The following is a 10,340-nucleotide window of genomic DNA, read 5'->3' on the forward strand; positions in this document are numbered from 1 at the left end:
GAAAAGTCCTTGTGCCAGTACAGCTTCCAGGCAGCGCCGGATAAACCCCATTTTGTGTTGCCTGCCAAAGAACAGAAACCACTCCTGTTTTGTATTTCAAAGTCCTCATTTATTTCTGACATTGAATTTGGACCCACAGCTGAGCAACAAAGACAGAGAATAGTAACAGGAGAAACCTGAAGTGGAAAAAATCTGGGATCCCTGCCCCTACCGCGTCCTGTTCCACCGCCATCCCCCAAGCCTTCTAACCCATGCTTGCACGTCCCGTGTTTCCAGCCCTCTCAGACTCTGCCGTTTCTCTGTAGCCGTGCCAGACCCAGGGCATTGTGTTGGCCATGAGGCAAACCCTTGTCCTGGCCAGCCAGCTACTCTGGAACTGCCTGGCCAGCCTTGGCACCTCATTAGCCAGCGACAGGTCACACGTAATTTGCACGTGATGAAGATGACGATACCGTGGCCTTCCTTTCACCAGAAGGGTGAGCCACAGAAGCAAAAGCCCCCTGTGTTATTCCCACCCTCCGGAGGTCATGGCCTGGCATGTGCTGCCGTTGTGGTGGGAAGCCTTGCTACGTGCCAAGAGGTAGAGCTGGATGCCGGGAGCCGCGGTGCCCGTGAGCTGGCTCTGTGCCCTTTGAGGGGATGGCATCGCAGGGCCGTCTGGCAGAGCAGTGCGGGCAGCAGCCTGCAGATCGCGCCGAGGCATTAACTTCTCGTGGCTCCCAGCAGGATGAGACCTAGCTGAGCAGATGTTCTAGTGGGAAAGGACGGGATTTACTGAGTTAGACAAGATTTTTGTTCCAGTTACAATATTTTCAGGGAGGAGTAAGGGCTGGATGGGAAGCAGTAGGAGCTACGGACTGTCGGCCAGTGGGATCCAGAGAGCTTTGCTGCTGCTAACTGTCATCTTCCCTCCTGCCTGCCCTTAATGTGAGAGGACATTTAAAAGCTGCAATCACTATTTGGAGAATGGAAGGAGACTCTCAAAGTGATGCAGCTAGACTAAGTCTCAGGATAATGGAAATACAATGTCTTTCTGGGCCAGAGGTGGGGTAGATGGTGCGTAATGTTTGCTCAAAAGGCTGTGTAAAATGCAGGCTGGGGCAAGGTGTTTGGTTACAAGGACCATCACCACGTTTGGCGTTTGTCTGGCTCCTTTTCTTTGCGTAGTTTCAGCAGAGGTGCCAAGGCATGAGCAGGTCCGAAGTGTACATTAGCCTTTTGCCCGATAACGTAGATGCTTGAGGCTCGTGCGCCTCTATGCTGAAACCTACTTTTTCTGTGCGTGAATGGGGGAGGTTAAGTCCAGATCCTTCCGTGAGCAGCAGGATGATTTCTAAATAGCAGTGGTGATAAAACAAAACCCCACCACTCGCATTTCTGAGCAGTCATACCCTACATCGCAAAGGCATGGCAAACGTCACCTGCCATTGCCTCCAACAGCATCCACAGGGCTGCGGGGATGGGTGCTGGCCGGGTCCCTCTTCCCTGCCATGAATGGGAAGCACTCAGCTGAGCGGTCCTGCACCGGTTGCTATGGAAGTGCCTGTGAATGATGATGTCCTTTTAGTAATTTTTCACCTAATTTGATTTATGGAGGAAGAAGGAACTTTCCCACATTCATTTTTGCAGAAGGCAGAGTCACTGGCTGTCATTAGCAGCTGCAGAGCCGGTCAACCCAGGTTTGGGTCTTGCACCCTTGTCTTCCAAAAGGCAAAGAGGGGGGGACCCCAACCACCTGAGCATCATTCTCCCATGGGAGGTCACGGGCCCTGCCGAGGAGGAGACAGGACCCGGTGGTCTCTGCTGTTGCTGTTGAAAGCAAAAGCCGTCCTAAAGCCAACCTTCCTCTGGCTGCCCGGGTAGGGCTTTGCAAGCTGAAGGTGACCCAAACTGCAGTTCTTTAGGGATGTCGTTCTTCCCGTAGGTGAAATCTTGCCATTTTTACGGGTCCAAGTTAAAATCGCTCCTAAGAAAGCTTGTGAAGAGTAGAAGAGGTGGGGGCTTCGGCTGCAGAAGGATCAGCCTGTGCCTGTTTGCGTGGGTGAGCGGTTTTGGGAGCAGCTTTGCCTCCCCCAGAAGTGATCTAAACTCACGTCCTGAACTTCTTCAGCATGTGCGAAGGCCGAAGCAGGTGGCAGACGGTGTCCTAGCTTAAACAGAACAGCTAACGGCTAGCGGCTACGAACACGGTACGAGGGGAACAGGACGATCCGCATCTTCCCTTCTTTGCTTTCCCATGGCTGAGGAGCGCTGCCGGTCCCAGCTCAGCAGCGGGATTTGCCAGGGCAGCGGCTGGTGGGTGGTCACGCATCGCCCGTGTGCCGGAGGCGCGGGCATCGCCTCGGGTGGCCGCGTGGGGACCCCAAAGGCCTCCCTCTGGGCTCGGGAAGCTGGGGGTAATTAAATTAGGTTGTACTGTACATAGCCCTCGTTAGACAAGTCCCTTCAGGAGATAGAGTAGAATAATAATGACACTTACGATGGGTTCAGAGGTGGCCGGTTTAACGTCGCCCTTTGAGGTCTCTCTCATCTTCTCGCCCGTACAGCTTAGCCGTGCCGGGCAGTTCAGCAGGAGGACCGTGCTGGTCTCAGGCTGGGCTTATGGGGTCCTCTCTGCAGGAGCCCCCCCCCCAAAAAAAAAGACAAGTGAAAAGCCCTGTCCCTCGAGCATGCGCCGGCTGGGGACACCCTGTGCTAGTGGCAATGGTGACTACACCTCCGTGCTGATAGCCCGCGGGTTCGGGAAGCTCTCGCGGAGGAGGCCGTGGCGGCTCACCGGGTAGCTTTGCAGGGTGGCCATGTTGATGGGCGGCCCCATCTCCTTGTAGCACGCGGGGGCGTAGGTGACCCTCTCGCCCCCGTTGCGCACCATGTCAGGAGTCTGGATGTAAAAGGGGGAGCCGTAGGGGGAGCAGGTCGGGCAGTAGTTGTGAGCCCCGTGGTGGTTGAGCTCGCTGAGGGGGGGCGCGGGGCTGCCCTGGCCGTCCACCATGCGGGAGCTGCAGGCGTTGCACATGCCGAGGTGCGAGTGTGTGGGAAGGTCGGGCTCTTCCTCTTCCTCCTCCTCCTCCTCCTCTTCCTCAGCGGAGTCATCTTTCTTGCAGCAGTAGTACTGCAGGGAAGGGACGGGGCTGTGTGAGGGGAAGCGGAGCAGCTGGCGGGCAGATTTGCCTTCACAGCCAGCCCTGCCCCCTCCCCGCTCCCCTCGTCCCCCTGCCAGAGAAGCCCTCCGCCAGCTCCTGGCTGCTCTGCTCCATCAGAACCCAGGTCCTGCAAAGCACCAGAAGCCAGACAAAGCCTGGATCCCAGCGTGCTGCTGGGGAACCCACCTTCCCCTTGCAAACCTCGCTGGGAGTGGAGAGGAGGTTTTCCCGTGCCAGTTAGAGACTCCTCCGAGTAACCGCTGTGCTTTTCATCACACAGGCACTGCTGCATGGCACAGACTTCACATTAACTTTTAAAAAGCAGGAGGTTGTAGCTAGCTGTTGTTGAAAGCCTCCTCGTTTAATTTACAGGGTGGGGGTGGTGGTGGTGGTGGTGGTGGTGGAATAAAACATAAAAATCTCCATCTGGTATCGCAAAGCCAGCCAAGCCTACACCTCAATTACCAAGCACTGCAGAGACTCAGAAGCCTTAGGGGAACACCCTGGGCCCGGAGGAGGAAAGGACATAACTGCAGCACCTTGGGGGAAAGGGGGTTTCAACTCCCTGCCCACCACAGACAGACAAGAACTCCCCTTCGAGACCCCTCCTGCAGCAGGAGCCTGAGGAGCTGCCACGCTGCTGGGGTCCGTGGCCAGACAGGGGACAGACAGCTGCGGCGCTCACCTGTAGCCTACAGTAGCAGAGCACGGCAATGATGCACAGTAGGATCACCGTCGCTAGGATTCCCCCGGTGATAACAACAGTTCCCGCTGTCATCCGACCGATTCTCCATCAAACTCTGAAAGGCAGGGCCACACACGTCACCCCAGGACGTCAAAAGCACCTGGCGTGGCTTCGTCATCGTATCACAGGCAAGATGCTCATGAAGCATCTCAAAATACTGCATCCCTGTTCCTCCCTCCCCAATTGGAAAACTAGCACCCAGCATCATTCTTCTCCTCTTAGTGCAAGGACACCTGTGACGCAGCATCACGTCCCCTCGCCGCCATCGTTGTCTCTGGCTTGGGGTCTTTGGGAACCACCCTGCAGTGTCCCCCTCAGCCCTCCCCCCTGCTGAGCAAAAAGGGCCGACTTCCACCATCCCAGCGGAAAATACAGCCTCTGCTTCAAAACGCAGAAGCAAACCTGGGTTCCCACCAGGAAAAGCCAAAGGGGAGCCTTTGAACTCCACAACTCTGGCAGTCTGAGCCCCAAACATGCACCCTGCTGGGCGCCTGCTGGGCACCGACGCATCTAACGTCAGCTTGGCACAAGCCGAGCATCCCCCACCGCTCCCCCGCTGCCATGGGACTGGGGGGCTACTTACGTTCAGTGACGGAGGCGTTGGACCTGGAAGAAGCGGAGGGAGAGGTCAGCTGTGGCCCGACAGCACCCCTTGCACCCACCCGCGTTTCCCTGCTTCCCGAGAATCTGCCTCCATTCGGGACCGGCGGGAAGCCCTGCTTCGTGTCCTGTGGGGATGGGGCTCAGCGTGTGCCTGCGCCCCTGGCAGCCTGCACAGTGCAAAAAGCATTTTAGGTCCTGCAGATGCTGACGCTGATGTGATGATGATGGCAATTAGTATTATTGTTATAATTACGATTATTTTCTTTAATTTGGAGCAGGGAAGGGAGAAGTTTTCCAAGCTCAGAGGAACGCTCTGCTGGCCAAGGCTGTGCTACCAACAGCAGCTCGTGAATCACGCAGCTTCACAGGGCGAAGGCCTGGCTTAGTCAGCACTTGGACTTTTCCTCTTTAAGATTAATTATGGGGGAGGCGGATGCATCATCGCGCAAGCAGCCAGTGTTTGAGGTGCCGCTGGGAAAGGAGCTCTGGCCCTCCATCCCTTCTGGGGCAGGCAAGCCCTAGGGACCCCCCCAGGCACCCCCGCCACCCCCAGGCACCTACCCAGAAAAGGACAGGCAGGGTGTCAAGGTCACGCTGGCCCTGGGGTGGCCAGGCAGGACAGGCAGCACTGCATGGCCACAGGGAGATGCCGGCGGCCCTGAGAGGGAAGACAAGGAGAAAAATCCATCACTGTCAGCTTGTCTCCCCTGCCCAAGGGGGCCACCCAGTGTCCCCATCCCTGCCGATGACACCTCTGTCCCTACAGCGGGGGTAAATAAATCACTTTTTTAGGGAGACTGGCAGGAAAGGTGGGTGCTGCAAAGGTGGGTAAAGCCAGACCGCCAGGAAAGGATGATCCCACGCCTGAAACCTGCAATTTCAGCAAAAGCAAGAGACCTGCACCCAAGAAGTGGGGGCACCCATCACCCTCACCCTCCAGCAATGCCTGGCACAACCACATTTCATTACTGGCCCCCGCGTCCCTCTGTGCCTCGTCCAGAGCAAGGCTAATTGATAGGGCCGAAGTGCCAGCCGGTTGCAGCCGAGGAGATCTAATTACCTGCTTGCCACGTGGCCCTAATTGACAGAGAGAGGTGGCAGCTTCCAGACGAGACCTGCCCAACTCTGCCCCGGCCCCTCGCTGCCGGCAGGCACCGTGGGGGTTCCCCCCAAACCCACCCCCCCTCCTCACTCCGCTGCGGTGATCTGCAGGACCCTGCCTGCTGAAAATTGATTTTCAGCTCTTGGAAAGTTCCTGTACGAAGCCAAAAGGCAGGCACGCATTGGATTTCTTCCTCGAGCCTCCCTCGCCCACGAAACAAAGGGGAAAAAAAAAAAACCCTGCCTGAGAAATCAATAGGACCATAACCCAGCTAATATCTCCATCCATCAGGGGACCCGACACAAAGCTAATAACAGAGACCGACACGCTCGGCTCCTGTGCCCGCCACCCAACTGCACTGAAACACTGCCAGGAGCGAGGGGCGCTGGGGGTGGGGTGGGGGGGCACACGAGGCAGCCTTTGGTGGGGTTCTCACCCCCCCAGCTGCCACCCTTAATGGGGAGAGGCTGACCGTGGGTGGCTGGAGAAAGCAAATGTTGATCTTCCCCGACCCCCCGAGAGGGACGTGCCGTGAGCTGGGCAGTGATGGATGATGCAGGCGGCCGTTCGCATCCAGAAAACTTCATTTCATGGGAGCCGTGATTTGATTTAGAGCTCGGAGAGCAGCATCCAATTAGCCAGAGGTTTGGAGCGAGCAGGCGGCCTCAGAAAACGACCCTGGGCAGGGAGGGACCGGCCCTGGGGACCCTTTGGTCACCTCCAAGAGCCACGTGTCTGGCTGGTGCTGCCTGGTGGGCGGCTGCGCTTGCACGTGCCCCATCTCTGGTATTCCCATCCCTGGGGCTGCTGGGACCAGTCTTTCACCGGCTCTGCTCAGGAGCCGCGCTCTTCCTTATTAAAACAGTGAATGTTAAAATGAAAAAAAAAAAAAAAAAAAAAAAATTAAAACAAACCAGAAGTGAAGCGCTGCCTTTCCCTACCTCTTTGGAGGTGATGCTTTCAGAGAGAAGGAACTTTCTACCCTTCCCCTCCCTGAATCCTGCTCACCAGCAGCCTAGCAGCTCATTTGTGCCTATAAAACAGCCCTCTCTAACCCACAGCTCCCTTCTGTAGGCACACAGAAGGGAATGGAACACCTCCCTGGGAAGGACCAAGAGCCCCAGACTCAGGACTAATTGTGGACTTGGCAACTAGAAGGTAAATGTGCCCAGAAATGGGCAGGACAACTGCAACAGCCTTTTACAGCCCTCGCACGGGCCGTGCAATGGCCCCAGCAGCCACACCGCTGCTGCTGGGGGTCTGTCCGCATCCATTTTCCAGCTGCCCTCCCCAAGCACATCCAAACCTGCCGGGAAATGGGCATTTTGGGCTCCCCTGGCTCAGCTCCCCCAGGCTCGGGCACCGCACGGTCCCACCACCCCATCCCGCACTGTGAGCCTTGCCCCGCGGCTCCTGCAGCGGGACGGGGTGGATGCAGGGGCATCGTGGGGGGGACGCACAAGCTGAACTCCCCGGGGCACAGCCCCGTGTCTCCTTCTAGCTTAAAAAGGGAGTTGAGAGATGTTTAAATATTTAGATACCCCACGCTGAGCAGATGCCTCGGCGCTCACCTGCTCCTGGGCGGCTCGGGAGAGGGGGCTACAGCCCAAGGGTGGGCGTGGGGACACTCTGGCACATAAACTGTTGCTGAATAAAATCAGGATTTATAAGAGTGGGGCTGTATTGCCCTCCCTGCCCCTCCCTGGCTTTCGGGAAGCGATCCGAGATGCTAGGCAGCGGTGTCACGCTGTCCCCAATGGAGGGAGGGTCCCCAGCTGTATCGAACTCCTCCGGGCAGGCGTGCAAAACTGCTTGCTGCAGAGATACATTTTCTTTAATTGATGTTGCCTCCCAGCGCAAAGTTACGGCCTGAAAAGTGACTCTGGGAACGGGTAGCATCTCAGGCTTCTATATTTATTCTCCTCCAATGACGTCCATAGCAGATTTGCACGGTTTGCAAGTCGGCGGTGAGGATTTTGCCAGCTGCCAGCACTCTCAGCCCAGCTGAGAAACTCCCGTCCTTCCTCACCCTGCGCGTCCCACCAGCCCCCAGCTCAGCCCCACCATCCGACCAGGGCCAGGCACCAACACCAGAGCTGGGGAGCGGGTTCTAGGCTGGGCACAGCACGGCTCTTTGCCGTCAGCATCACGCCGAACCTCGCTGGTGAGTCCTGCCCCAGCCAGGGCTCTGCTCTCCTGGTTTTGCTCTGCAGCTCACGGGCTAATTCAATGAAATGTCTGCCTGGTAAATTAGCCCAGCCGCTGCCTCACCAGAATCATCTCCCAGGGCCTAATTGGAAAAAAACAGCATCAGGGGCTGCCTTTGCAAAACAGATTACAGCAGCAAACAACAGGGCAGCTCCCGGGCGGCTGTGGCCTGCCCGGCACGGGCTCAGCCCAGCAGGATTTGGGTGGATTAACCCACAGTCACAAACCTCAGCGAGGGACGAGGACATGAGCAGCACAACTCCCCCAGCCATGGGGCAGGATGGGTGCATAGGGAGGCTGAGGCCTTGCAAACTCCTTGCATGTCAGATGCTCTGCACTGCAAGGCGTAAGGGGACCGGCCAAGCTGTGGAGGAGGAGAAACAAGGAGAGCCCCCCGGCTCCGAAATGTGCCAAGCCCAGCTGAATTTTCACCCAAAGAACGATGGCAACACGGGATGTAAGAGGATGTGGAGGGCTGCACCCAGCCCTCGCCCGCGGGCTTCTTGCCCAGCTCCCAAACCACTGAGGCACCTGGAAGCCTTTAAACTCTTAATTAACGAATCCATGGGGGTCAGCAGGGGGCAGAACCCGTGCCCACCCTAGGCTCTGTAAACATTATTTTTTGGAGTTACAAATTGTTGCTTTCATTTGCCCTCAAACATAAGCTTGCTTAAGCCCCATCATTTCAGGGAGGGGGGTGGGGGCAGGATGGGGCCAGCCCTGATTTTTGATAAGCTAATAATAGGATATTAATATGTTAATACATAGATTGAGGAAAAAGCATCTTTAAGGCATAAAAATTGACCTTGACACCGGGTGACTGGAGCAAGCCCGTTCCCCCCCCGCAGCAATCCCACCGCCGGGAGTGGTGCTGAGCTCCGAGGCTGGCTCTGCCTGGTTACATTTGAGACTGGACCAGCCCAGGGACAGGAACCCCAGCAGCTGTTGGGAAAACGCTGGTTTCAGCCTGCTGCAGCGAACACCACACAAGGCTCTTACCAGCAGAAAGGGCGTTTTGTGTGACCCGTTTCCTACTCGAGGCTTTTTCACGCCACGATCCCTTTGGTGCCTTGAGACACCCGGGGTTTGGCGAGGGAGTTTTGCAGGGGAAAGCGCCGCCAGCACCCTGCTCCTGGCCACTGCAAGGACAGCCAGGTCGCAGAGGTGACACCATCCCCCAGCTGAGGCTCTGGCAATTTGCAGTCAGTCATCAAAACCGAAAACCCCGTGCCCTGCCGCAAGCCTGCCCTTGCTTTCCCTCCACCACCCGCACCAGCTCGCTGGGGCTCCCTGCCTCGCTCCTGCCCAGCTGAGAGATGGGAAGGAAGAAATACCAACAAGGTTTGGAAACCAGCTCTTGCAAAAGCTTTGTGGAAAAGGCAAGATGTTAATTGCCGTTAACAAAAAATCAAACCGCTTCAAGGGTGGAAGCTGCCAGCCAGACCCCAGCTCCTGGGCGGGCTCGAAGGGCACCGCTAACACTGTGCTCCCGACCTACCGAGCCCAGGACATTACCTCTCCCGGCCGTCAGAGTCTGCCAAAAACCAGCTTCTTGCCAACCTAGCTTCGCTCCCTCCCATGCCGGGCCTCATCCTGCCCTGCATGAGCCCAGGAGACCTTCCCTGCCAGCAGCAGTTGCCTTTACAGCCGCATAGGACCAGGCATCCCCCTCCGACCTCTGGCCGTGGCAGCGCCGGGTGTGTGAAGCCCTGGCACATCCTGGGACCCACAGCACATCCACATCCCTGTCCCAGCGAGACTTCCCGGCACTTCACAGACTTTGGGAGGAAGGGCAGCCTTGCAGCTTGGGACATCTCGCGTACAGATTACACCAGTATCTCGTTACTTGGGCACTTCATCTGCTCTTTATCTCCTTAAGCGACTATTCAGATCCTGTCTCGCCTGCCTGCGTGGATTAACTGGAGCCACGCGGAGGCACGGAGGGACACAGAAGGGACCGTCACCCCATCCTGTCCCTGCCAAGCACACACATCAAGGCGATATTGCAAAGCCCACGGCACGGCCAGGGCTACACCTGGATCTAGGCAAGTCCTTCTATAATTTACACCCCCTTGCCACCCCTCCTCATCACAGGAGGGCTTAAAACACAGGGCAGGAACATGAAAATGACACCTCCCTCCTCATCCTCCCACGTGTCTCCTACCCCCTGCATTTGCTCAGCTGGCTCCCCGACCAGCCCAGCTGGGAGCCACGGCACCCACCACGGGGAAGGCATCGGACACGGGCAGCCCACGGTGGAATGCAGGAGGGAAACGTCCCTGGTCTGACCCACATGGCTCATCGCCTGCCACTGCGCCCAGGGTCCCTCCCGAGGCTGCTCCTGCCAAAAGCCGCAGCCAAGCCCCAGGTATACGTGCCAGGGAGCTGCTCCGCTCCGGTCCCAAAATAACCAGGGACAAAACTGGCGGCATCAAGCCAAGTTGCACAGAGAAGGGCTTTTGAGATTATCCTGCACGTCAGATCCCCGCGGGCTCTCCAGAGCCAGCCAGGACCTGGCCAGCATCCCTGCTGCGGGCAC

General features: G+C 57.3%; 1 protein-coding gene across 2 annotated transcripts; it reads right to left on the reverse strand.

Annotated features, from left to right (window-relative positions):
* Positions 1-45: 45 nt before the first annotated feature.
* On the reverse strand, positions 46-5,189 carry FAM163A (family with sequence similarity 163 member A). 2 transcript variants are annotated; one of them, XM_037403486.1, is made up of 4 exons: positions 5,053-5,189; positions 4,472-4,494; positions 3,829-3,943; positions 46-3,112 (listed from the first exon to the last, which is right to left on the reverse strand). In XM_037403486.1, the coding sequence occupies exons 3-4, from the start codon at positions 3,919-3,921 to the stop codon at positions 2,711-2,713; spliced, it is 495 nt and encodes a 164-aa protein (XP_037259383.1). In that variant the 5' UTR covers positions 3,922-3,943; positions 4,472-4,494; positions 5,053-5,189; the 3' UTR covers positions 46-2,710. The 2 variants fall into 2 exon arrangements, with proteins under 2 accessions (XP_037259383.1, XP_037259382.1); XM_037403485.1 differs by having other exon boundaries at positions 4,472-4,658.
* Positions 5,190-10,340: the final 5,151 nt, after the last annotated feature.

This window comes from Falco rusticolus, chromosome 11 (assembly GCF_015220075.1).
Source record: "Falco rusticolus isolate bFalRus1 chromosome 11, bFalRus1.pri, whole genome shotgun sequence".
NCBI classification, from domain to species: domain Eukaryota; kingdom Metazoa; phylum Chordata; class Aves; order Falconiformes; family Falconidae; genus Falco; species Falco rusticolus.